We start from the raw sequence: 25,341 nt of genomic DNA, 5'->3' as shown, positions 1-25,341 counted from the left end.
ACACCTGGGTGACTGGAGGTGCCAGGCCTTGGGCTCAAGGAGCTGAAGCAGGAGCAGGTGTGGCAGCTGATGCTGAATCCGGGGCCTGCTGGCTTGGAGGTGGAGACCAGTTGGGACTTGGATTTAGAGACGGGAAGAAACTGGAGAGGGCCTGAGGTGGAGGTGAAGGCACGCCAGACATCCTGCTCAGGTGTCCGCTGACACTGAGAGGAGGGCGGAGAGGGAGGGGGCCAGGCCCAGGCCAGGCGAGACGGGGTGCACGGTGGGGGGCTGGCCCCTGGGCTGGGCAGACGCCCCCAGCTGCCCTTCCCTCTCCTAGGCCCGCGGTGCCCGCTGCCCTTCAGCGCGACGGCTGTGGCTGGCGGGGCCGTCCTGTGCGAGCCAGCCCCGGGCCTCGGTGGGGCCAGCGAGCAGCAGTGCCGGCTGCTGTGTCGCCGGGGCCACCGGAGCGCCTTCCCGCCAGAGCCGCTGGTGTGCAGCCTGGAGACCAGACGCTGGGAGTCATCGCCGCCTCAGCCCTGGGCCTGCCAGCGTGAGTGGCCTCGGGAAGGTCTGCCCGGCGCCCTGCTCCCTCCCAGGGCTCAGGGCTGGGGCCTTCATCTTCCCCCCACCGGAGTGCAGTGTCTGTGAGAAGCCAGGTGGCCACAAGAGCAGAGAGAGGGCCCGACGCGGCACTCCCTTCTAGAGGGAGCAGACGGGCTTCCCAGACCCCAGGGTGAGGCTTTAGTGGCAGCTTCTCTGGAGAGATCTGCCCCTATGAGGCTGCCTTCATTTTGGGCTCTCCTGGGATGTCTCGCACACAGAACTGAATTCAAGGAGAAGGTGCTCCAGTGGCCGCACTGGTCGTTATGGTGTCATCAAGCTCAGAGCAGCTGGTCCGGCCTCTGAGAGTGACACCACCGCACCGGCCTCTCCCCCAGGTCCACCTGGAGCTCCAGGGCCAATGCCTGGCAAAGTTCTGCTCGGATGCTGCTCCAGGGTGTGGCATCTGTTCTGATCACTGTGGGCTGTGCCCTATTGGAAGATGGGCAGAATTCCTTTCGCCTCCTCTCACACTGAACCCACTTCCACACACACGGCTGTGAGGCCACACCGGGCTCTGACTGCACCTGCCTTGGTCAAGGCTGGCCTTGCTTGCTCACAGGGGCAGGGCAGGGGCGGACGCTAGGACCAGGGCTAGGTCCACCCAGGGCAATGGGAGGGGCATTCAGGAGAGAGACCCGGACCCTAGGACTGACCGTCACAAGGCTCTGGGAGGTTGGTTGTGGGGGAAAGGAGAATATTTGTCACAAAACATTCTGACATAGAGAATGCTATCCAGAAAAAGTTCAAAATGTGGTTTGGACAAATAAGGGTCCTACCTGCCTGATGATGACAAGAGTGACTTGAGCTGAAATCAAGACCAGGCAGGTCATGATTGGATCTAGAGCAAGGGACTTGAGAGAAAAGAGGCACAGGTCCTGAGCTCCTAAAGTGGAGTGCACGGCTGCTATGGATGACTGTGCAGGCTGTGCACTGAACAGCCTGAGAGTAAGCCCTTCACACAGGCTATGGTGTCTACGCTTAACTGGCAAAACCATGATGTGTAGTGGCCCTGTGTGAACACGATAGTACGGGAGATTTTCCAAGAAGCAAGTCCAGGACCCCACGGAAATGTAAAGCAGGCTGGTTTAGAGGCTGACGCAGGACTGAGGTCGCTGTGAGGGTGCAGAGTAATTTCAGAGACAAGCTGTCATACTGGGACGTATTTAGACGCAGAGGATGACAAACAAGGTGGCAGCACTTGTGTGCTCCAAGCTAAATGAAGAAGGGGTTATTGTTGCAGAGGAAAAACCGAGGAAAGAAAAGAAAAAAATCCCACAGCCCCTTTCGCCTCCGTCTGCAGGGCCCCAGCTGTGGCAGACCGTTCAGGTGCAAGGGCAGCTCCAGCTCCAGCTCCCGCCGGGCAAGGTGTGCAGCGCCGACTACGCGGGCTTGCTGCCGACTTTCGAGATCTTCATATTGGACGAGCTCACAGCCAGCGGCTTCTGTCAGATGCAGGTGTGTGCCTGCCCTTCCCCACCAGCGGGGGCTTGGGCGGAACTCAGGGTCACTGGGTCAGAGAAGCCCAGAGCTGAAATGAATCAATAGTTCAACCCTCGGTTATTTTCCCGATGGGCAAACTGAGAAGGTATTTCAGACAAGGCTAATTACACAGAGGCCAAGGTGAAGTCGGTGTCCATCTCATCATTGGGCATTCTTTCTGCACAAAGATATCAAACCAGATGTGCACTGAGCACTTAGACTGTGCGTCCGTTGGCATAGATTAGCTGGTGCAGTCCTCTCGCGGACCCTATTATTATTACTGTTTTGTTACTGGAGACGCCACATAATTGTCCAGAGTCACACAACTGGGAAGGGGTAGAGCCAGGCTGGCTGATGTGACGCCAGGATGCTCTCGCTGACTCGCTGTGCTGGGGACGTTCCTTGACCTGTGAGGAGGCGTTGCAGATCTGCCCTGGAAGGAAACGTTCCAGGCCAGCTGGAGAGATGTAGTTCCGCGAGGGTATTTAGCTGTGCAATAGGCAAGGGCTTTGGTGATCTGAAGTCCCAAATACTCACAGAGGGAATATTTAAAAGTCACTTAAATAACTGCTTGTTCTGCTCAAAGTTTGCTGATGTATCAGAGAAACTAATTTTTAGCAGCTCACATCAAGAATTTTGGGGAACACACAGTTTCACAAAACCAGATACAAAGAATATTGATTATTTTTTTAAAAAAAGAGAAACATATCTTGCCCCCTGTTATCTAAAGAAATGTACTCGACGGTGACAGTTTTAGCAACAGATCAGGTATCTGCCTTTCTGTCAATTATCGAACACTAGTTATATTTCTGGTGCTGTGCTGTGCTGGAAATTCTACAGTCCTTACCTCTGATTCTTACAGCCCCGTGTTCAGTGGGTGTCATTAGCCCTCAGTTTGTAAGCAAATTAACTAAAGCCCATGGATGGTAAGTAAGTGGCCCAAGATTTTTATGCCACTGAGTAAGTCTAGACTCTTCTATGACACCAAATTTGTTCATGCTTTCATTCATTCTTTCCTTCCTTCATTCTTGCATTTAACAAGTGTTTGAGGACAGGCCAGGTATGTATGGTTTTCAGCACTGAGGACTGTCAGAGATAAACAGAGTGGGACACTAGTTCAGGAGGTCAGGACAGATTTTAATCGGTAATATACTGATCCTTGGCAGGTCCTCAGACTCTCTAAAGCTAATTCAATCTGTGCCGTGGGATAATGATCACTCTGACTCCACAGGTCTGTTTTGGAGACAAAACTAGCTAATACGTTTGAAGCACTTCACACAGGGTCTGAATAACAGAGGGTGTTCAAAAATTGTGCATGGTGCCTTCTGAGAATGCTCAGTGTCTGGTACCCAGCAGCTCTTATCCAGTGACAATGACCTGAACACCCACATCCCCTGACTCACCTGCATCCTGGGTGGAGAGGGGTGCGAGGCATACAGCAGGTGCTTGGTGCCAGTCTGTGGCATGACCTGTCACGTTGAGTGGCCTCCTGAAGCCCAGGGTGCGGGTGCAGACCACTGCCTGCCTTGAAAGGGCGTTGTCCAGAGGTGGTCAAGGTCTCTTGTGCTGCAGGCTGAGGGCCGGGCCCAGATGGACTCTGGATCGTGGGTTGGACAAATGCCTTGGCTTTTCCTCCCAAGAACATTTCCTGTCACAATTCCAGAGCTCTCATCACCCCTGGATGCCCAGGCTTCTGATAACCTAAAACCCGCTGGGGCTTGCTACAGAAGCTCTTGTGATGTTGCCTTTGAAAGGGGCACGGTGAGGCTTGTGTTGAACCTCGGTTCCTGTCGGCACTGGCCTCAGGCTAACCAGGCCCCACCACGGTCCCTCCACTCAACCTGCCCTGCGGGGGCCTCGAGTCACAGACTTTCAGGGGGCACAGGTGGTTTGTGCTCGAATTGGGAGGAGAAGCCAGGCCGGGTGGTCAAAACGGAGGAACCAGTGGGTGCTTCCCAGGAGGGCGGGGTATGTCCTGCGGAGGTGGGTGTTCTGAGAACATGGGCAGAGTTGGCAGAATGAAACACGGCCCCATGAATTCGGAGTGTTTGAGCTTTCAAAGCACAGAGCTTGGCTCTTACTCCGCTGGCACCCCTCTGCCAGCTTTGTGACCAGGGTAGGTAGTTCAGCCTCTCTGAACCTGGGACACTGTTTTCCAGCTCTCTGAAGGCTGCATCCTTGACAACCGCCCCCACCCGGGGTAAGGGGTGGGCGGGGTCAGAGCAGACCTTCCAAAGTCGGGGGAGGAGCGTGGAGCCTCTGACTGCCCGAGGCCAGTGCCCGGGTCAACGGGCGGTCTCATCCGCTCTGTGACCTCCTCCTCCAACTGCAATAGAAGCCACTTTTGGTGCCTGGTGTGGGCTCAGCAGCTCCGGCTCCCCGCTCCATGTTCTTGAACTGAAGGTGCCGTCTCTGTGCAGGTGAAGACATCCGGGACCCCCGTGTCTGTCCCCGTCTGCGGCGACTCCACGGTGCAGGTGGAGTGTCTGAGCCGGGAGCGTTTAGGAGCCAACATCACATGGACGTTGCGGCTTGAGGACGTCCCGGCCGCCTCTCTCCCGGATCTGCGTGACGTTGGTATGTTTTCCCGCACTACTGGGCTTGAAGAAGCGGTGCAGACTCGCTGAGTCTCTGTCCCCATCCATTGGATGGAGCCACTAAGCCCGAATCCCCTTCCTCTGGGACCCCAGCGAGGGCAGCATCTACCTGGCCCATGGGAGGAGCTGGTGGCTCCAAAGCACGTAACAAGCAGCAGAGTGCTGAATCGTGTCGCCTGACTGTGCGTTTGTGAACATTTTCGGCTTCTTCCCTTGGTTTTCTGGGCACAGAGGAGAGAGACGGTGTGAAGGCGGCGAGAGCGGGGTGGGGAGAGGGGGTCTCTGTTGGTTTTTAATTATGTCCTGCCTCCCTCCTGTGAGAGACTTCCCAGACCACCTACACTATTTACACTCGTTATTACGCTGTTTAAAACAAGCCGGTGAGGAGATGGATGAGCGGAGAGAGCGGGAAGGTCTAAGAAGGGGCAGCAGACTGGACGCCGTGCTCGTTTGTTGCTCTGAGCCAGGCTGGCGCATGATCAGGGATTTCTGACCAGAGGGCGGGAGCAGCTGCACTTTCTCTCCCACCATCCAGGGGCCAAACGCCCAGGGTCAGGGCTGGTGGGAGCTTGACCTCTGTTCTATGAGGGGGAACTTCTGGAAAACGCCTGAGTTTTAATTACCCAGGAGGCAGACTGCATCTCCGCCATTCTACAGTCCTTGTGACAGTGAGTAACCCCCCACCATAGCATGATGAGTTAGGGGTCCCCTTCTCTTTTCCTCTGTAAAGTGCCTGCAGGCTGTGGGTACGTTTGAAGCTGCAGAATGATGCGATGTGTATGCCTGGCGTGCACAGCTTCGGGCTGGCTTTGCAGCAGCCCGCTGCGGTGTGAGTGCCCCTCGTGTGCTGGGGTCCATGCCAGCTCCGGCCGTGCTCACTCATCTGCCTTCCTCCTGGGAAATGCTCGTAGTTGGACAGCTAGGTTCCCAGCATTTGGCTGAATGCCGAGGATGAAGGCTCTGCCTTCCCATTGACCGCCCCCATCACATTCTCTCTTGTAATCCCCACCAACTGCATAAGGAGCATTCCCAGCCCCATATTTCAGATGGGGAAACTGAGGTTCAGAGAGGGTGGCTTGGCAAAGGTTGAGACCGTCGTGTATCTGGAGAGTGCACGTTAGGTGAGTGTCTGAAGTCATGACATCTATGCTAATAGGGATCACACTGCCGCCACAGAAATGACAGGAGCCAGAGACCTGGGTTGGAGTCCTGGTCATGCTTCTGTCTCCTGTGTGACTTTATGTCAATCAACCCCCTTCTCTGGGCCTCAGATTCTCCCTCTGCAAAATGAAACACTGGGTAAAGCCTGTGTCTCCTTTCTCTGGGGATGCTCTGGGCGGCTCTGCCCCTGGGTCCTCCCCGATCCTTGCCCCAGTGAGGTAACACTCCTGCCTCATCCTGTGTCTTGCAGAGGAGGCCTTAGTGGGCGAGGATCTCATTGGGCGCTTTGCAGATCTGGTCCAAAGTGGAACGTTCCAGCTTCAGGTGGACTCCAAGACATTCCAAGCAGACACCTCCATCCGCTTCCTCCAAGGGGACCGCTTCGGCACCTCTCCCAGGACACGATTTGGGTGCTTGGAAGGATTCCGCCAAGTCTCGGCCACCAGCAACGCCAGTCAGGACCCACTGGGGTGCGGTAGGTCCTCTTCTCTCCCTAGACTGCTGCTACTGAGCCACTTGAGGTGGCGGGAAAGGCCACCAGAGCTCTGAGAGAGGTTCTTTTGATGTGCAGAGTGGCCAATCATTCATTTATTTGTTCAACAAAGTTTTTCAATTGTCCTTTATGTGTGGGCATATAGTTATGCATTAAGTAGTAGCTGTCAGCAGAGGCAACAGGACAGAAGGAAGGTTTAGAGCTGTCCTTCTGTTGGTCCTTGACTGGCTTGGACCCCGTGGCTCGGGCAGAAGTTTTTGTGGAGGAGCCTGACATCCCCCCGTGTGCTCTGGGACGTTTCTCAGCCTGGTGACAGTGACACATTGCTCACAGCCATCCCCAGATGACCATCGATCAGCCCAGGGCACCACGGCTCAGGGGAAGTGATTCCTGGAGGAGGTTTACGGGTTGGTTCTTGGCTTTACACGCGAGCAGCCTTGGAGCCATTTTCACTAGACGGCAGCTGCCGTTCCTTGAATGGAAGCTGGATGAGCTTCCTGTTGCCGCCCTAACAAATCGCCACAAACTTGGTGGTTCAAAACAATTCAGATTTATTATTTTGCAGTTCTCTGGGCTTGGATTCTCATATGGGTCTCACTGGACTCAGATCAAGGGGTCCGCAGGGCTGCATTCCTAGCAGAGGCCCTGGGAGGGGACCAGTTTCCTTGATTTTTCCGGCTTCTGGATCTTGCCCACATTTCTTGGCTTGTGGCTTCCTTCCTTCATCTTCAAAGCTGGCAACACTGTAGCTCCCTGGCCAGCCTTCTGCAGTCACAGCGCCCTCGGACGCTGTCTTTCCCTCCTGAGGACCCTTGTGATGACACACAGCTGGACAATCCAGGCCACTCTCCCTATTTTAAGGTCAGTTGATTAGCGACCTTAATTCCATCTGCAACCTTAGTATCCCTTTGCCACGTGACCTCACGTATTTACAGGTCCCAGGGACTAGGACGCGGACATCTTTGAGGGCCTTTGTCCTCTGTACTCCTGATGCGGAGTCTTCCTCCCACGTGGCAGGAGACAGAGGCACTGTTATTGAGCTGAAGAGAGAGAAGACATCTCCTAGTTATTTATTTTTCCACTATTTATATTGGTTGCAACACAAAAACTACAAGGCCTTTCCTTTCATGAAATCCACGCCAAGTTCTAAACCCCACACTGGATTTCAGATGCAGCTGGATCTTAACATAGAAATCAGAGACACAGCTGCTTCTCACTAACATTTAGAGAGGATTCTGCAGTTTACGACGCACCTTCGTGAATACTTTGCTCCCACAACAGCCCTCGGTGGCAGTTTGACAGGTGGAGAGGTTGAGGCTCAGATGATATGAGGTCACGCATCGTAGTGGCCAGAGCAGGGCTGACTCAGAGGAGGGACTCTGGTTCATGAAACCAGTTGTCTGTGGATGAGTCACCATGGGTCCTCTGGGACCGGAGCTCACGTTCCTTCCACCTCCCCAGAGCTGCCCAAACAAAGAGAGCACGAAGCAGGAGCAGGTGCAGATGGTGCCGGGGTGGGTGGAACAGGGTCACAGCCATGGAGGTGTTTGGAACCTCTGCTGCTGTGTCCTCAGACTTGCTGTGAAGACCCCAGGCTGCAGGGCCAAAGGCTCAGAGAGAGTAGGATGTGACACTGCATGTGCATGTGTGTGTGCATGCGTGCGTGCGTGTGTGGGTGCGTGCACACGTGTGTGTGTATTGGGAGCAGTGGAGGCCAGGAGCCTGCTTTTATAGTCGCCCCAGGAAGTGTTGATGAGGGGATCTGGAGCCCCATGCAGAGGCTCCCTGACACCAGGTTCCCCGTCTGGAGCACTGAGCCAAGAGCAGCATCAGTGGCAGGACATGGGAGAGGTACCAGTCAGAGAGCCTGGGCTGGCTCTGTGCCTTTAAACAAGCCCTCTTCCCTCTCAGGGCCCTGTTTCCTGCATATAAAATAAAGGAGGTGGACTAGGTCCTACGTTCCTTCCAGGGAACTCGGCTGATTACTGGATGACTGTTTCCTGTCTACTGGGACGGCAGTCCAGCTCGCCTGGGAGGTGGGAGGGGGCTCTGGGCTGGAGCACAGATAGACTTGTCTGAAGGGTGCCAACCAGTGGGGGTGCCGGGAATCAGAGCCGGGCCTCAGGGAGACAGGGCTTCAGAGGGGGGGGGAGCCCGGGGTGAGCCTGGGGGCTCTGGTCTGCCAGTCCTAGCTTTGCCCACACCTGCATTCTGTTCTCCGGCTGCTGCAGCTTTTTACTATTTCTCAAAGAACTGCCCATCACACTATTCAGCTCCACCCCCTCACCCCAAACGGTTAGAAAGGTCCAGAAAGGATCTCACAAAAGCAGCACCGAAAGCCCTGGGTTTTCTCCAATATGCAAGCTACTATCCATCCATTATTGAGTTTCTGCACAGCTCTGGTCCAGACACCGAGGTGTTTTTAATCCGTGGTGTAGACGAAGCAGCCAGAAGCACACAGTTAAGAGTGTTAAGAAACACGTCATGTGGACCTGGGTGCGAGTACTGGCTCCAGCACCTCCTGAATGTGGGTTCTTGGGACATTCCTGTCTTCACCAGCTGTAATCCGGAAAATAGGGACAGTGATACCTACCTGGTGGGGGGCGTGACTCGCGTAGCAGAATATAATTGATGCAAAACTCGTCTTCGCATCCGGTGAACCTTCAACAGGTGGTTTTGTCATTAATCGGCCCCGTGAAACTTCAGCTCAGCTCTGCTGGGTCCGAATTCTCTGTTCCATCTGCTGCATCACAAAGCTCCCTTCTCAGCAAGGGCGCTCTTGGTGAAGTTGCACCCTCGGCTGCCTTGCGTCTGTTCTCACTGGTGCTTACTCCTGCAGAAGCACATCTGGAACACAGCTGTGGGGCTACAAGCAGAGCATTGTTCTGTGGAGATGAGACAGGGTTTCTGTGTGTCATCTTGGGGGGCTAATCTGGATGGTCCCCTGGTGGGGGAGTGACTCAGGGGGATGGGTGGGAAGGTCGGCCCCCCACGACGCACGCAGCACGGCAGCTTTGGTCTGGGGGGTGCACGCTGCCGGCGGTGGAGGCTTGGTTTGCAGCTCTGATGGGGTCAGTAATGTGCACCCTCTTGCCTCAAGTCCAGCCATATGGCTTCACCTTGGAATTACCTGCTTGCAGCCTTCATACCAGCTTGGCTCATTAAGGAGAATCCCAGAGAAATTGTCTAGATTTTCCATGTCCACTCTGGACAACACTCACCTCCACTCGTTCACTCCAAGTTCTTATAATAGAGTGAATTCTCTATGGAGTTTTACTGAAGTAATATGTTACATCTTGTTCCTTCCTCCTTCTTTTCTACTTTCCTTTCTTCCTTCTCCCTTTTTTCTTTCCATTCATGCATCTATCCATGCATGCATGCATTGCATCCATCCATCTTTCCTTCTATCCATCCATGCATCCATCCATCCACACTTTCAAAATATAATTATGTGTAAACAGCAGGTTACATACTCAGGGAAGCAAAAGTCATAGCTCTGCTTTCAAGGAACTCAGTCTAGTTGAGGAGAGGTAGGTGAAAAGACAGCTAAAACATGTGAAAAGCCTTTTGCATCCCAGTCAGGACCGTCAGGGAGGGCTTGCAAGGATAGCAGAAGCTGACGTGAAGTCTTAAAGGTGAGTCGGAATTGCTTCTTGGACAAGAGCAGACAAGGCGTGGTGTGTGTGTGTGTGTGTGTGTATGTATTTGTGTGCATGCGAGTGCCTGTGTAGACATGTGTGTGTGCCCCTATGTTGAGGGTGCTCAAGTGATGAAGGACGTTCCAGAAATGGAGACCATTGCAGAAGCAGAGAGTCATGAGGTGGTGTGGCTTTATGGGGACAGTGCCCATGGTTTGTATGGCTGGGGAATGGGGCGTGTGGGGAACGTGGCAGGGGATGGGGCCAGACAAATAGGCAGGGACTGGCGTGGGGGAAGCCTGGGGACATAGCAAGGGGCTTGCTCGGGTGGCGTCACCATGGGAGAATTTTAAGGTGGAGAGTGACAGGGCCAGGGGTGGGGCTGAGTGACCCAAGCAGAGCAGTGAAGGACTGCTGTGCTTCCTCAGAGGTGATTTTTTTCCTGTGGCTGTCATTGTCTGGGGACCATGGGAACGGGTTGGCGGGAGGGGTGGCATAACCCCAAAGCCTTGTGAGACTCTCAAACTCAAATAGGAGGGAGTGGAGGCCTCAGGGGTCTGCCGGTGATGTCCAGGGAGGGGCGTAACTGAAGGATGCCCACCTGGTGTTGCAGGGGACTAGGGGTCTTTAGAGGACCCTCCTGCTGGGGGAAGGGGCCGGTCATGGGCCGCTTCCTCCCAGTGTGTAAACAAGGGTTCCGCGGGTGAAAAGACTCGATGTCAGAGATGGCGAGAAACAGCAGGCACGTTCCTTGAGTGTTGTCCAGGGGCCTGGAATGGACAGAAGCAAGGTCAGGCCCCAGCTCTCTTCTTTCTGCACCTCGCCCTGTACCTCGGGTTCAGTGGCGGCCACTCAGACTGGCTGGAAAGGTTTTGTTTTTCTATAGCAATGCATTTGGAGACTACGTTAAAAAAAAACAGCTCCAGTACTGAGGTAAAAATACTAGAGATGATCAACAGTGTGACTCATAAAAGTAATGAAACCCCGCTCTCCGAGCGAGGGCGTTCATCTGCAGGGCAGACCGGAAAACACACTGCTCAGTTTCCAAGCTGTGCCTGGAGTTTCTGGTTGAGTCAGAAAGGCCGCGCGTGTATGTGCACCAGAGGGAGTCGTTCAGATCGACGCTGGCTCCTTTCTAGCACGTCCCCCACCTTGGTGCCGCTTCTTTGTCAAAGGAAGGTGGTTGAATTGGTGGGTGGTGAAAAGGCTTTGGTTTGGAGACAATGGGGCTCAAATCCCACCCCATCACCTCGCCTCCTGGTCGACCTTGACCTTGACCGTCAGTTTTCTCCCATCCAGTATGGGGATGATGCCTTTCCCGTACAGTGGGGTGGTGACATTGAAACACCTGGCACTGGGCTTGGCATGTTCTGTAATTTTACCTCCCCACTGCCCTTTGCACAAGAGTGTGCCCATGCAACATGCGTGCATGTCCCGAGGCTCAGCTTTGCCATCTGTGAAATGGGGATAAAACACCAACTCATGGTTGTGCTGCAGGGACGTGCATGCAGTACACAGAGGAGGGCCAGGCATGAAGGAAGTGTTCCCAAGAGTAGGCATGCTTTCAGCTCCCACCCTCACCGGGTAACAGCTCACTTCTTCTGGAAGCTATCTGTGAAACTCTCGGGAATACAGCCCTGAACCAAGAACGAAAGCAAAGAACCTCCTCTTGTCACCCCCTCCCCTGAGCTGTCAGAATCGGCACCACCACGTTCATGCCCTGTGCTCGGGACAGAGCTCTTCAACTCCAGCTGAGACCCCTCGTGAGGCATCTGTTCAGGTTGGGTTTCTGGCTTCTTAGCTCATATCCTGTCAGAGGAAGCAAACTCGGAAGGACCAGGAGTGATAGAGTCAGAGGGACAGAAAGCACTGAGAATCTGCAGGTTAACTGGGGAGGGTGAATGAGGTGGGTGAGGCAGCCAGGGTGCAAGACGTGAGGAGGTCCTCACCCTCAGGGTCACCCTTGGTATTTCTGAGTAAGTCAGAAACATAACAATCTGCCAGTGAGGGCCTCTATAAACCCTGGGCCCCAGCCATCTCACCCGCCCCTCTGGAGCCCCAGGTCTGAGCAACGCCGTTAAAGACCCACCAACAGTGAGAGCTCACAGGAGCCAAGGGAGATGGGGCTGCATTGTTGAGGTTGCCCCACGGAGCAAGGGCACCTGCTCAGAAAGAGGAGGTGTCGAGATGGGCTGCAAGGAAGGACTCCCTCAAGGGTAAAAACGATTACCATCTGTAAGCACACGGGAGTCTGGCATTATAATACATGCTTCCTGTGCCACATCACTACACGCCAACGAGATATTATTAACCCAATTTTACAGGGGAGGACATGGAGCCTCAGAGAAGACCAAAGTCAGTTAGGCATACTGCGGAGAGGGTCTTCACCCAATTTTCAACCACAAAGTTGGCACCCCCCCGAACTGAGCGCCATCACGTTTCCATGGCAACCTGTGGATGGACCCTCATCTTTCAAGATGTTCTCCAACTTCCTCCCATGACATCCTTCCCTTTGTCTACTAAGTCGCCAGCTTTGTTTGACGTCTTTCTTTCCATTCCTTGAAGAATCCAAACTCGTTCCTACCTCAAGAATTTTGCTCTTGCTGTTCCCTCTGCCTGGAATTCTCTTCTCCTGGGTCTTTGCCTGGGGTTCTCCTCACCAGTCAAGTCTCGTGAACCTCCTCCCACAGGGACCTTCCTCACGAACATGCCCTCCTCTCGTGCTTCATTTTACCCAGATCTGGAATCCCTGTCGGGCACCCTCTGATCCTACCGGCCCGCCAGCTCCTGGGGGAGGGGGCAGGAACCTCATCTCCCTTCTTCACAGCTCATTCTGGACTCCTGGAGCCTGACACACAGCAGAGTCTCCATGGGCACTTGTTAAATGAATGGGCTCTTGTCTGATTTTGGAATTTCCCAGACCCTGCGTGTTCTGAGGTTGTAACTGTGAAGCAGGTGTCTTGCTCTCTGACACCGTTGCTCTGCTCGTCCTTTCTAGTGAAGTGTCCTGAAGGAAGCTATTTCCAGAATGAGCAGTGCATCCCCTGTCCTGCTGGATTCTACCAAGAACAGACAGGTAGCCTGTCCTGTGTGCCCTGTCCTGCGGGCAGAACGACCGTTTCCGTTGGAGCTTTCAGCCAGACTCACTGTAAGTTCTACAGGGTCCTTCTTTGAAAGAGAAACCCTGCAATGCCATGGGGACACAGCAGGGTGTCTCAACCTTGGTACCACTGCAATTTGGGGACTGATAATTCTTCATTTTGGAGGGCTGTCCCTTGAATGATAGGATATTTGCTTATTTAGCAGCGTCACTGATCCTTGCCTGTGAGATGCCAGTAGCACCCTCCACCTCCAACACACACACCAAGTTGTGCCAACCAGGCACATCTCCAGACAATGCCAAGTCTGTCTTGGGTTGGGGGCAAGAGTGCCCACCATTGAGAATCTTTGGGTACACAGCATAATCATCAAAGGGGCCCCACCTGTGACCGCCTAGGCCCTGCCAGGATCTAGGCCAGACATTTCACCTGTGTTGTTATATTCAGTTCTCCCAACTCCCCTTCTGGGTAAACATTATGGGCTCAACGTTGACATATAAGAAGGCTCAGGCTCAGGAAGAAATTCAGCTAAAGTCACTCAGCTACTGAGTGACCGAGTTGGCCTTTGATCTTGGTACTGTCTGATTCTGAAACTTCTGAGTTTTGTAATCAGCGTTATCAGATCGAGAAGTGGGGGATATTTTCCACCTGCAGGCATGTTACCACCGTATAACTCATATTCCCCTTCTGGCCCTATGACTCTGCCAGGTCCGTGTGTACGTGTGGCCTTCCCGTATGTCATGTGATTTCACTTGGCCCATGGACTGAATAGTCACCTGGGGAGTGTTGGGTTTTCCCTAGCAGGGACCCGTACCTTGCCTTGTCACACACCTTTTCATGTTAGTCTGAAATTATGTCAGCACAAGGCAACCGTTATTTGCTTAAAATCTGAATATTGTTTAGAATTTTTAAATAATCAGTTGAAAGAGATCAAGGCACCTTCTGTGATAAAGGCAGTTTCCTTGGTCAGGAGAGCAGTTGGAAATAGGGTGGTATTTCCCACGAAAGTAAAACTCAGAGGGATTTCATAGGCCAAGAGTCAGACATACCAGCTGGAGAATAAACTTCCCCAGGAACACAGATTGTCTTTGACATCCAAGTGTCATTGTCAGTTCACAGACGCTGGCGCCAGTCACTGTGGTCTGAGATGATTTGAGGGGCTATCACACCACCCGAGGAATGCTTCCTAAAGGGCGCCCGAGGGACATACAGGAGTGGGTGCTGCAGGGGACAGAGGGGGAGCTGGGGCTCGGCACCACCCAGACCCATTTCCACTCCCAGTCTCCCTCCTACTGGCACTGTGACTGAGGCCAACTCACCTTCCTTCTCTAAATGTCAACTTCCTCATCTATTAGCTGGCGACCATGACACCTCATTCACGGGGTGGTCATAAAGCATGTCACTTCAGGCTGCTACATACAAATTATCATAGTCTGGGTGGCTTCAATGACAAAGGTTTATTTCTCATGGTTCTAGAGGCTGGAAGTTCTAGGTGAGGGCACTCTTCCTGGTTATGGCAAGACATGGCCTTTCCTTGGTTCATGTACGCAGAGTGAGAGATCCTCTGTGCTTTCCTCTTATTATAAGGGCACTAATCCCATTATGGGGGCCCCACCCTCATGACCGCATTTAAACCTAATCAGTTCCCAAGGGTTCTGCCTCCAGATACCATCACATGGTGGCAGGGAGGTTAGGGCTTCAATATATTAATTTGACGGGGACACAAATATTCAGTCCATAGCAATGTGGTATCTATTAACGTTTTTAAGATGAACCACAAGGCTTCATCTCCATCCCACTTTTTGGGTGAGCTTGGACTGCATTTCCATGTAATAGTGGAGGTCTGTCACATCCCCCAGACGTCATGAGTAAGAGAATGGATTTCAGTGAACGGCTCTCCAGGGTCAGGGGTGGAATCTATGCTAAGGTCTGCTCATATCTGAGAACGTCTCCATGACCCATTAACCCTGCCTTTCTGCCTGTTGTGTTATCTGGTCTGTGTTCTTAGATGGAAGCGTACTGAAGAGAGCCTCAGGGCGCTCCCCGAGGCACGTCATTGATCACTGTGTCCATCTCTTGGTTCCAGGTGTCACTGAGTGTCAGAGGAATGAGGCGGGTCTGCAGTGTGACCAGGATGGCCAGTACCAAGCCAGCCAGAGGGACAGGGACAGCGGGAAGGCCTTCTGCGTGGATGGCGAGGGGCAGAGGCTGCCATGGTCCGAAACCGAGGCCCCGCTGGCGGATGCCCAGTGTCTGAGTATGTGCAGGCCGTTAAGTCAGCCACTGCTGGGGGCAGAGCGCGTGGCCTCAAGGGCTTTCTAGAAAGGGAGAGGCGTGTGAGATGCATTTACCCCCAGCTTTTTATGTCGGAAACTTTAGCCTATGTAGGAGTTGAAAGAACAGTTGGATGAACAAATACTCGTCACTCAGATCCAAACATTGTTAGTGTTTTGCTCTTCCTCTCTCTCTTTTAATCATTGGAACATATACTTCAGACGTCATGAAACCTCACCCCTAAGTATCTCAGCATCATGAGAAATGCGTTTAAAAATCATTAATCTGCTGAGGTTTCCTTTCTTGTGGGCAGCTCGCCTCCGAAAAGCTGGTTAGCATTTCTCCCTCAGTGGGATGTTGGGGGAAGACCCAAGGACCAGCCCTTCTTCCATAACTTACTTGCTGAGCGACCCAGAGCAAATTGCTCACCTTCTCTGATCCCAGCAGCCTCCTGCTTGGCTCCCAAGACACCATGAGGGTCAGTATCATCCATGAAGATGGCAGACATTCACTGAGCCCAGCTCTTCAATGACATAATGGGTGTGACAGTCCTGAGTGAACTGACAAGTGTCCCACAGCACGAGGTGCAGTGGGAACTAGTTTAATCCCAGTGGTACCCTTTACTGGTTGTGTAGTGCTGGACAAGTTACTTACCATCCACAGTTTCCCCATCTGTAAAATGGGGATAATGAGTGCATTAGCAAGGACCTGACTGAAAGAGGTAATAGATGTTTCAGATGGATTAGAGGACCCAGAAATACCAGGTGTCTCGTTTCCTCTTCTGTTACACAAGGAGCAGGCCGAGACGATCTGCAAGTCCCCTTCATTCTGACCTCCTCGAAGTCCCCAGGACTCGGCTCCACCTTTCCCCAGAGTCCCCTCCCGCTGCTCGAGAGCCTGGGGCCACCTCTGCACCCCAGGCCTGGGCTTCCAGTGTGCCAGGCCCCAGGCCTGGCCTTTCTCAGAGTCAATCACCTGTAAACTTGGCTGTGACTTTGAGGAGGGGGTTATTGTTATCCCTGATAATGCGGCTGAGGGAACTGAGCCAAAGAGTGTTCACATGTCTTATCTTCGTCACATAGTCAGGATATAATATACCTAGAATTTGAACTGGTGTGTGTCTAACTCCCAGACTGGTATTTCTACCTGGATTTATCTGCTTCCTTATTAAACACACATGTGTACCTGCACACACACACATGCACACACACGCATGCACATACACACGCACATGCATGCACACGCACACATAGCCTGCCTGGTTCCTCTAGGGAAGTTGGTGCAGGTAATGACATAACATACCTGAGAAAAGCCAAGAAGTTTTCATTTTCGAATCGTTTCCCATCTCCAGCAAAATGCTAGTGAATCCCAAGGATCTGTGTATCCTGTGTCTGTGGATAAAATCCACCAGAGGTCTTATTTTTTCCCCAATGTCCCTCCTCTTGGGCAGAAATAGCCATTGGGGGGCTGCAGCTGGACGTGCTTTAGGAGTCAGTTAGGCAGATCTTTGTTGTTCTTTACACATGAGGGTGAGGCTGTCCTCAGAGGGAAGGCAACTTGCCCGGGGACCATGGTGATTGCTGGCCATTCTGGGTGCTTGCATCTTCACTCCACCCTTCTTTGCATCCCTGTCACTGGCTCGACTGTGAGGATTGTCACGTGTACTTTGTAAAGCGTTTAGTCACTTGTTCACCCTGTGTTCACCTGGAGCAGCAAGGACAGTTTAATTGGTCAGAAACATTTATGAGGAACAGCTCAGCTTTGCCTACTTTGATGCTGCCTCCCTGAGGTACCCGCTTATGAACAGCCTCCAGATCGGTCCGCAGCATCTTCGGCTTCTTATGCAAAGCTCTGAGCTTAAGTTTCTCTCTCTGAATATATGGAAGGGTTTCCATGTTAAGAAGCTGGGCCCCCACTGGGATTCCTCAGAATCCTCTTGACTTGACTTTGAGAGGAACTTTCTCTTTGGGAGTGGAATTGCCGTCTTATTTTTGAGGTTTTGTCCTCTAGAGAAGGCAAAGGGCATAGAGTTCAGCTGGGTGACTCCCCAAACAAGTGTCTACCTGCAAGAGATATGCTCCTTCTCCAGCCCCACACCACTCCTTGTCCGGCCTGGGTTATCACCCCCATGGAGCATCTTCCTGCTCCAGTCTTGCCTCCGCCAATGATTTCCCCACAATGCTTCAGAGCGATTATTTTAAGAGACAATTCTGTTTACGTGGTGCCCCTTAAAACCCCTCAGTGGTTCAGAATTGCTCTCAGAATACAGTTTGGAGTCTCTGCAAAGACCCTGCACCCTTCAGAGTCAAACTTTACCCATCTGCTTTCCTTTCAGTCATGCGGAAATTTGAGAAAGTTCCAGAATCTAAGGTGATCTTCAACGCCAATGTTGCTGTTGGGGTCAGGTCCGAAGTTCCTGCTTCTGAATCCTCACTGACGCCGTGCATGGCAGGTGAGCGGTGGTGGGAGCTCGGGCACCTGGAGCAACACTCTGTGCTGTCCTTGCAAGACGAGTCAAGCACAGCCTCTGGAACTGTAATCAAGAACACTTGATCAAAACACTTTGTAAATCCATCGATTCCCCCGACGTACACCCAACTCATCATTTCACATCGAGTTTATAGCGCATCTACGACACGCCAAGACCAATGCTCTGCTTGATATTAGGCAGCAGAATCGAAGGACATTAGTTCCTTATAGAGCTCTGATCTGTTTCAACAGTGAGGCCAGACAGGGTGTAGTAACAACTACCATTTATTGAGCATCTCTCTTTACAAGGATTGTCTCATGATCCTACAGTCGTCCATGAATAGTCAGTGTGACTCATGCTACAGCTGAGTGTGTGTGTGAGTCTGGGTGCAGGGATCAAGGGTGTGTGTCTGTCCTTCCTCCATGTCACCTGAGAGACAGGGGGGTGACTGTCCCCTCTGATACTTGCAGACTGTGCATTGGACGAGGCCTGCAGCTTCCTCACAGTGTCCACAGCGGGAGCAGAAGTCTCATGTGATTTCTACGCTGGGACAAGTGACAACATCGCCTGCACAGCTTCTGACCAGGTGAGTGGTGGCAGCTGTGTGGCGGTTCTGCCTCTCGTCCCTCCTGCGGCAGACGTGGCCTGATTGAATCGACGCCAGACTGATCAGGTGATGGAAGGAGATTGTCAGTAGCTGGTGCTATGTGGCCTCCACTCCTTCAGAACGATGGGACTTTGGGAAATGGAAGCTGCAGCAGCCCAGCAGGGGCTCAGGATGAAGCGGACACAGGGACCACAGCTGAGCATACTGTCTCCTGACCAGTCAGTCAGGAGAGGATCCCCCTCTGTTCCCCACAAGCTGATCTCATCGGCAGCTTGGGCCACTGTCCAGGGCCCTAAACGCCATCTGTCCCTCTGAGTCCCAGACACCTGTGTTCCTTTCCATTGTGGAAGTAAAACATGATTTTGGCTTAAAAAGGAAAAAAGTTAAATATTTGTTAGAACCACATGAAATTGCTGTTGATGTAAGTCAAAGCTGGTGGAGTTTTGGCAATTTCATCATTATTCCGCATTACGACAGAAGGGTTTGCAGTGAAAAGCAATTCTTTGAGCGAGCATTTTAGCTTATTGATCATTTAGTCCTTTCCTGTCTGACAGCTGCTTGCTCAGTAAGTGTGGGTTTTAGTCTAGGACAACAGCAAAGCCTCTTCGTTACAAAGAAAAAAAGGCAAAAAAGGAATGGACTCCAGGTCCTCAGCCCGTGAGAGACCCTGTCTGACACGGAGAGTTAGAAGGTGACCTGCATTCAAGTCCCAGTTCTGCTACTTGAGCCCCCATAAATATGGGGTGATCGTGGCACCCATACCCAGGATTGTTGTAAAGCCCTACGTGGAAAAGCTCACAGGGCAGTTTCTGCTGCAGAGTCAGTGCTCAGCGACCTCTATCACAGTTGTCACCGCTGCTGTTAGTCTTGCTGAATGCACGTCAGGCTGGCAGGAATTCCACCTCAACCATCAGCAGGGCTCTGCTCATTCCGGGGCCCGGGGCCCCGCAGGTCCGTTGATGGTGATGCCGGGAGCCAACGCCGCGGTCCCAGGCGCTGGCCTTCCGGATCCTTGGTGCCACTGTGTCTGGGCCAGTCGGGGTGTGGAAAGAACTCTTGCTGAGGCAGGAGCCCCACACTTTGGGTTTGGCACCCCCAGGCACTCACCCCACAGACAGGACCAGAGCTCCCTTAACCTGGGGCTCGAAACTCACATCCTTCTCAGTCTGTAGGAACCTTTCTTCCTCAAAGGCCCTTCTTGCCTCCCCAGACCATCATTGTTCAGTGAGTTCAGGTTTCCTAAAAAGTAAGAAGAACTGTTGCCTTCAAATAGCCTTGGTTTTAGCCTCACCCTCCAAGAATTCCCAAAATTGAACCGGGAAACTCAGAAGTGGCAACTTGGCCAGGAGGGGACAAAATACGAGACGCGAAGTGACGCAGGTCCACCCCACCACACCCACAGAGCCAGAGCGCCAGACGCGGAGAGCGAGAGCTAGTGAAGTGAGAACAGCACCCTCTCCGGAGGTCAGACCTCCTCTTTTCCAAGCTAAAGAACCTCCTCCAACCCTCACTGCATACAAGCTGTGTGCCAACAAGGTCTTCTGTGAGCTGGCCCTCGCCGCTCTCTCTCCTGCTGCCTCTCATGACAGACAGTCCTTGAGAACCACTGGACCTAGTTAATCAAACACCTGTGGGATTCCAGGTCTGCATCTCTGCTGTTTCCTCTGCTTAAAATCCCACTTCTCTTGTTTCCACCCAACAAACTCTTACTTATGCGTCAGAACCCCAACTGGGTTCACTTTTTCTGGGAACATTTTTCTAGCTCCGCTTTCTCAATAGAATGATCACTTCCTCTTCTGTTAATTATCCCCTCTTTTATTCCATGTTGTCTTTGCAGCCAACAGTCTGGGCTGGAATTTACTGCTTACGTGTCCGTGTGCTCCAGTAGATGGGGAGAAACCAACGAGCAGGAATCTTCTCTTATTTATATCCATATCCCCAGTGACTAGCTTTGGTTAGAGTTTGAGAAATGTTTGTTGGATTGTTTGTTAACTATCACAGGACGATCATGCAGCCTCTTTCCGTCTTTAGGATCAAGATGCGTTGGGGAACTCGGAGGCCAGCCGCTTCGGAAGTCTCCTGTGCCAGGTGACAGTGCGGAGCAGGGAAGGAGACTCTCCGGCTGTGTATTTGAAAAAGGGTAGGTCGATGAGCTGGATGACTGGGGGCCTCAGAGGCTTAACTTGTTCAATGTTTGGAGCTGCTTTCCAGCAGGGCGCGTTTAGAGAGGGGCCACTCTGCCACCAGCCCAGCGGGCTGGGAGGCCCATCTTGCTGGTGAGGAACTAAGTTACAGGGCAGACACAAAGGCTGTGGGCAGAAGCCAGCTGAGTCCAGACCGTTCACCTTATGCAACTTCACAAGGCTGCCTGTGATGTGGGGGCGACCCTAGCAGGGCTGCTGGCCCTGGGCTCCCTGCAGCTGCCCGCCCTGGCCCTCCCTCTCCTGGACCTTTACTCCCCTCTCCCTTTCCTCTCCACCCTCCCTGGAAGCTGTCAGACCTTCTCACAAGCTGCCCAAACTTCCAGGCACCTCTCTCACCGCCCTGCACCCAGGACCTCTCCCCACTGCACTGTGCATGCGCGTTACCTGGGGGCTGGTGAAAATGCACGTGCCAAGTCAGTCATTTAGGGTAAAGCCAAGAGTCTGCCTTTAAATGACCTCTCAGGGATGCCAAAGCTGCTGGTCCCTGGACCGCACTTTGAGTCCAGGCGTGTCTCCTATTTTACAGTTTACAGCTCACTTCCCACACCTCCTTTCATCCCACCCTCACAGAAATTCTTGGAGGAAGGCAGAAATGGAGTCATACTGCTTGTTTTACAGATGAGGAAACCGAGGCTCAGAGAGGTTAAGAAAGTTGCCCAAGGCTGGCTATCTTGCTAGTAAATGGGGAGCTCGGTCTGAACCTAAGGGGGTCTGATTCCTCTTCACGGCCTCACAGGTGGGGACAGGAGGACACCTCCTGGTCACTGCAGCACATGTGGCAGAAGCAGTGAGTGTCCCCCCAGAATCCTGCAGCCTGCACTGTCCTGTCTGCTCCATCGGGGCCAAGAGAGGCGGCAGCAGCTCAGGGTGCTGAGCCCCGGGCCACGACTAGGCTCTGCGCTGTGAGCCGTGAGGCCTTCGCTCATCCCTGCTCTCTGGGCCCTCGCTCAGCATGGTTAAGGGTGGGGCGGCTGGAGCCCGCTGGCCTGGGTTGACTCCAGCTGTGCTGCGCACGAGCTGTGTGATCTTGGGCAAGTTCCTTGACGGCCCAGGCTGCTGGGATTCTGTTAGTCAAATAGAAGTCACAGGTGAACTGAGGTGGTTGGGAGGTGGCGATGAGGGGACACGTGTGATGCTTTGAGAACGTGCGTGGCCTGTGTGAAGAGCACGTGCAGGGGGAGTTTCTACCGTCGTTTTCACTCCTGCTGGAGTCTCCCGATGACCCGAGGCTGTGGACCAGGGGAGAGCCAAGGGGGCCTGAGTGAGGATTTAGGGGTTGGACTGAAGATGGCAGCATGTCAGTCCCTTAGGTCCGAGCTCAGGGCAGGTGGCCCGGCCCTCAGCAGCTTCCGACCTGTGCTGGGAGCGGCGGGGAGCCCGTGGAGAGGAGCCTTCATGCGGGCCCAGCGCCTCGGCTGACCTCGTCAGTCCTCGGCCCATGGCAGGGACCAGTGTTTGTGTATTTTTGTCTCTGGTCCTTCTTTCGCCTAATACCTCCATCCTGTCTTAACTGAGAGCTCCCTTGGGAGCATGGAATCCTGCAGATCTGGGTTTTCTCTGATCCCCGGCCAGGGTTTTAAAATTTCTGCCCCAGTGTTTATTCCGATTATTTTTACTACCCACTTTTTAAAATGACAGAGCACAGAGATTATTTTCTGAGTAGGAAAACCAAAATAAAACAAGCAGCCCCTCCCAAAAATGTTCTTTCAAACCACGCTTCGGCCTTTTAGCGTGTTTTTTAAAACATGCAATTGTATTTCTTTCTAAGTGTTTGTTATTTTTTTCCTCCTCATCTCCTGAAAGTTTATACTTCGGGGGAAAATTGCGGGGGAAATTGTGAAGCTGCTTTGCTGCCAAACTAAATCAAGGGCAGAGCTGTTTTTTGCCTTTTTTTGTTTTGTTTTGCCTTTAAAAAAAAAAAAGCAGAAAATGCACAGGCCCAGCCATTCTGGACCATGGTGTAATAATGGGAAGAGAAGGAAACTGCATCTGGCTTCAGACTCCCACCTCTCCATGTACTAGCTCTGTCTTTGATCAGGAATGACTTATTTTACTTTCTGTAAAATGGGAATAAAATATCACATAAAACAAGGAGGAAAGGATACAGTTTCTGAAAGTCTCCTGCACAGTCCGTGGCACCAAGTAGGTAGTCAGCACATCCACCCACATACCTGACCTTGAGTGACCTGGGAGACAGGACTGCTTGATCGCTCCTCCAGTACCATCCTCTGTCCGCACACACTTGAGTCCATGGCCTTGAACATGGAGAAGGAGCCATGTGATTTTTCAGAATCAAAAGAAGTCAGTGCCTAAAGGTTCCTTGGAGATTGTCTAGCCCTCATTTCACAGATGAAGTCTAGACAGAGGAAGTATCTTGCCACCCGCTACATCCAGGTGAACCTGTGACTCCAACTCAGAAAGATCTCCCAGACCTGCCCGGTTGTCTAGGACTGGACTTCCATGTGGGTCCACAAAGCACTGACATCCCGTGAACGTTTCCCGAGCGCCCGTGGTGTGATACTCACTTTGGCAGGCACTGTGGATGCAGCTATGAACAAAACAGACAGGATTGCTGATTGATAACGGAGTTGGTCCAGCAGTCAGAGCATTTCAGAGAGTGATAAGTGCTTTGATGAAAATGAAACAGGACATTGGGTTAAAGATGGACACGGGCCACCTAGAAGAGCCAAATTCATGGAGAAGAAAGGGGAACAGTGATTATGAGGGGCTAGGAGAGAGGGGAATGAGGACCTAGTGTTCGATGGGGACTGAGTTTCAATTTGGGAGGATGGAAAAATTCTGCAGATGGATAGTGGTGATGGTGCAAACGACGTGAATGTACTTAATGCCCCTGAACTGTACACTTAAAAATGGTTAAAAAGGTAAATCGTATGTTATGTGTATTTTATGACAATTTAGAAAGGAGAAAAGAGATGGACATGAGTTGCTTTAGGTGCTCATGGAAGGAGCTTCAGAGAAGGAGCTGTTGGAAAGGAGGATGAGGTGGGGCCCACCGTGCCCAGATCTCAGGGCAGGTGGCCCTCTGTGCAGGGCTGTTGGAAGATGCCTAGTGAGCTGAGACATGGCCCTACCATCCCGGGCGGCACTGTTCAGTAGAAATTTCTGCAGGGATGGACATGTTCTGTAAATCCCTGCTCTTCAAAATGACAGCCAGCAGCCACCTGTGGTCACTGAGCACTTGGACTGTGACTGTTGCAACACAAACTCTGATGAACTGAAATTGCTCTTTGAGTGGTCACATATGGCTCATGACTACGGCCTCTGACCACAATGACTGGCTCCAGGGACTCACAGCTGGTGGGGGAGCAGCCGCTGTCTCACGTGGCTGAACTGTAGGGTGAAGGATGACGGAGCGTTTAGTAGAGGCACAGGCAGAATCTAGGAGACATGGATAGAGGCAGACGAAGTCTAACCATAAAAATCTGGGAGATGGGCCCTTTAAGTTGAGCCGCGCTTTGCTGAAGGATGGGCCGGGGCTTCACCTGGTACAGTTAGAGGGCAGTCAGGCAGAGGAGGCTGAGTGAGCCAATGCTTGGATGCAGAAGGAAGGAGGCTTCTGGAAACCTGTAGTATATCTGCTGAATGTCAGCCAAGGGCCAGGATTGTTGCTCAGCCTCTTAGTGGACAGTCTGTCTGTTTAACTGATCGACATTTGTGAGGATTACGTACAGAAAATCATCCCCAGTTACAGAAGGGAAGCTGAGCCTCCGAGGACTTAAAACCCGCTTGCTAGGGGTGCTGTGGGGGTTTGCAGTCAGGTCTGTCTAGTTCTGAAGCTTGCACTCTTGGGTCCCACACTGTAAGGTCTCCACTACTTGTAGGTGCATGAGTTGGTTAAGATCTGGTGACCTGCTGAGTCACTGGGAGGTCAGGGTGGCCAAGAGCCCCGGCTCTGGTGTTCTTCCTGCCACTGACCAGCTGTAAAAACCTAGGCAAGACCGCCCACTTGTTAAGGCTCTCTTTCCTCAAATGTAAAATGCACATCATAATAGGCCAGGCATTTTGGCTTTCCAAATATATATGTATATATATATATATTACCCTGAAAAATCTCATATTTGAAAAAAGATGCTCTAAAAATAACAGGGCTTATGGGAAAACTAGAGTCAGGGACAGGCAAAACTCAAACCATGCCATTTTTAGCCACAGGACTGACAAAAACAAAAACAAAAACAATCCTGTTTAAAATGCTAACAAAAATTAAAAAGAAAAAGACATGATGGATCCATCCTGAAGAAGAGCTGCAGTGAGTGGGAAGGGCAGGGTAGGCTGATGGGGGATGGAGCAGGGAAGGGCTGAGGATGCTGAGTTAGGGAGACAAGGGCCAGATGTGCAACGAGAAGGCAAAATTGCAGACGTCACTTTGAAGGCAGAGCTGCCGGCCAGTCTGAGGGGAGAGGAGGCACGTGGGCTGATGGGCGTCGTTCCTGTGTTTCTGCCGCCTGACGCCTGCGGTTGCGTTTGTAGGCGCTACATTCACCTGTAGTTTGATGGCACAAGGCAGTGACGTGCTGGGGAAACTGCGGAGCCACCAGTGCAGCCTCAGCATTGCAGCCGCCAGGCTGCCTGACCACCATGTGTTCAAACCACTTTGTGCTGCAGAAATGCACGTGATTGCAGAGCAGGCGGGACTGAGCTCACAGGCAGTGAACATGACATGAGGCCATCTAGCACATGGCTGGGCTCTGGGTATGCAGAGCTCAGTAAACATCTG

The 25,341-nt window shown here is 52.5% G+C and overlaps 1 protein-coding gene across 2 annotated transcripts in view; it reads left to right on the top strand.

The window, feature by feature from the left end:
* TG (thyroglobulin) overlaps positions 1 to 25,341 on the top strand; it is a 203,521-nt gene that overhangs the window by 30,626 nt on the left and 147,554 nt on the right. The window contains exons 17-25 of one of the 2 annotated variants that reach the window (XM_032467670.1): positions 320 to 532; positions 1,886 to 2,040; positions 4,485 to 4,641; positions 6,073 to 6,297; positions 12,952 to 13,101; positions 15,138 to 15,308; positions 17,661 to 17,777; positions 18,266 to 18,381; positions 20,434 to 20,542. In XM_032467670.1, coding sequence (XP_032323561.1) covers positions 320 to 532; positions 1,886 to 2,040; positions 4,485 to 4,641; positions 6,073 to 6,297; positions 12,952 to 13,101; positions 15,138 to 15,308; positions 17,661 to 17,777; positions 18,266 to 18,381; positions 20,434 to 20,542 — 1,413 coding nt within the window. The remainder of the gene's footprint in view (positions 1 to 319; positions 533 to 1,885; positions 2,041 to 4,484; positions 4,642 to 6,072; positions 6,298 to 12,951; positions 13,102 to 15,137; positions 15,309 to 17,660; positions 17,778 to 18,265; positions 18,382 to 20,433; positions 20,543 to 25,341) is intronic. The other variant, XM_006189206.1, reaches the window with a different exon arrangement.

Source organism: Camelus ferus, chromosome 25 (assembly GCF_009834535.1).
Source record: "Camelus ferus isolate YT-003-E chromosome 25, BCGSAC_Cfer_1.0, whole genome shotgun sequence".
Classification (NCBI taxonomy): Eukaryota; Metazoa; Chordata; class Mammalia; order Artiodactyla; family Camelidae; genus Camelus; species Camelus ferus.
Note: the sequence above shows the minus strand (reverse complement) of the source record. Positions and strands in the feature narration are given on the sequence as shown.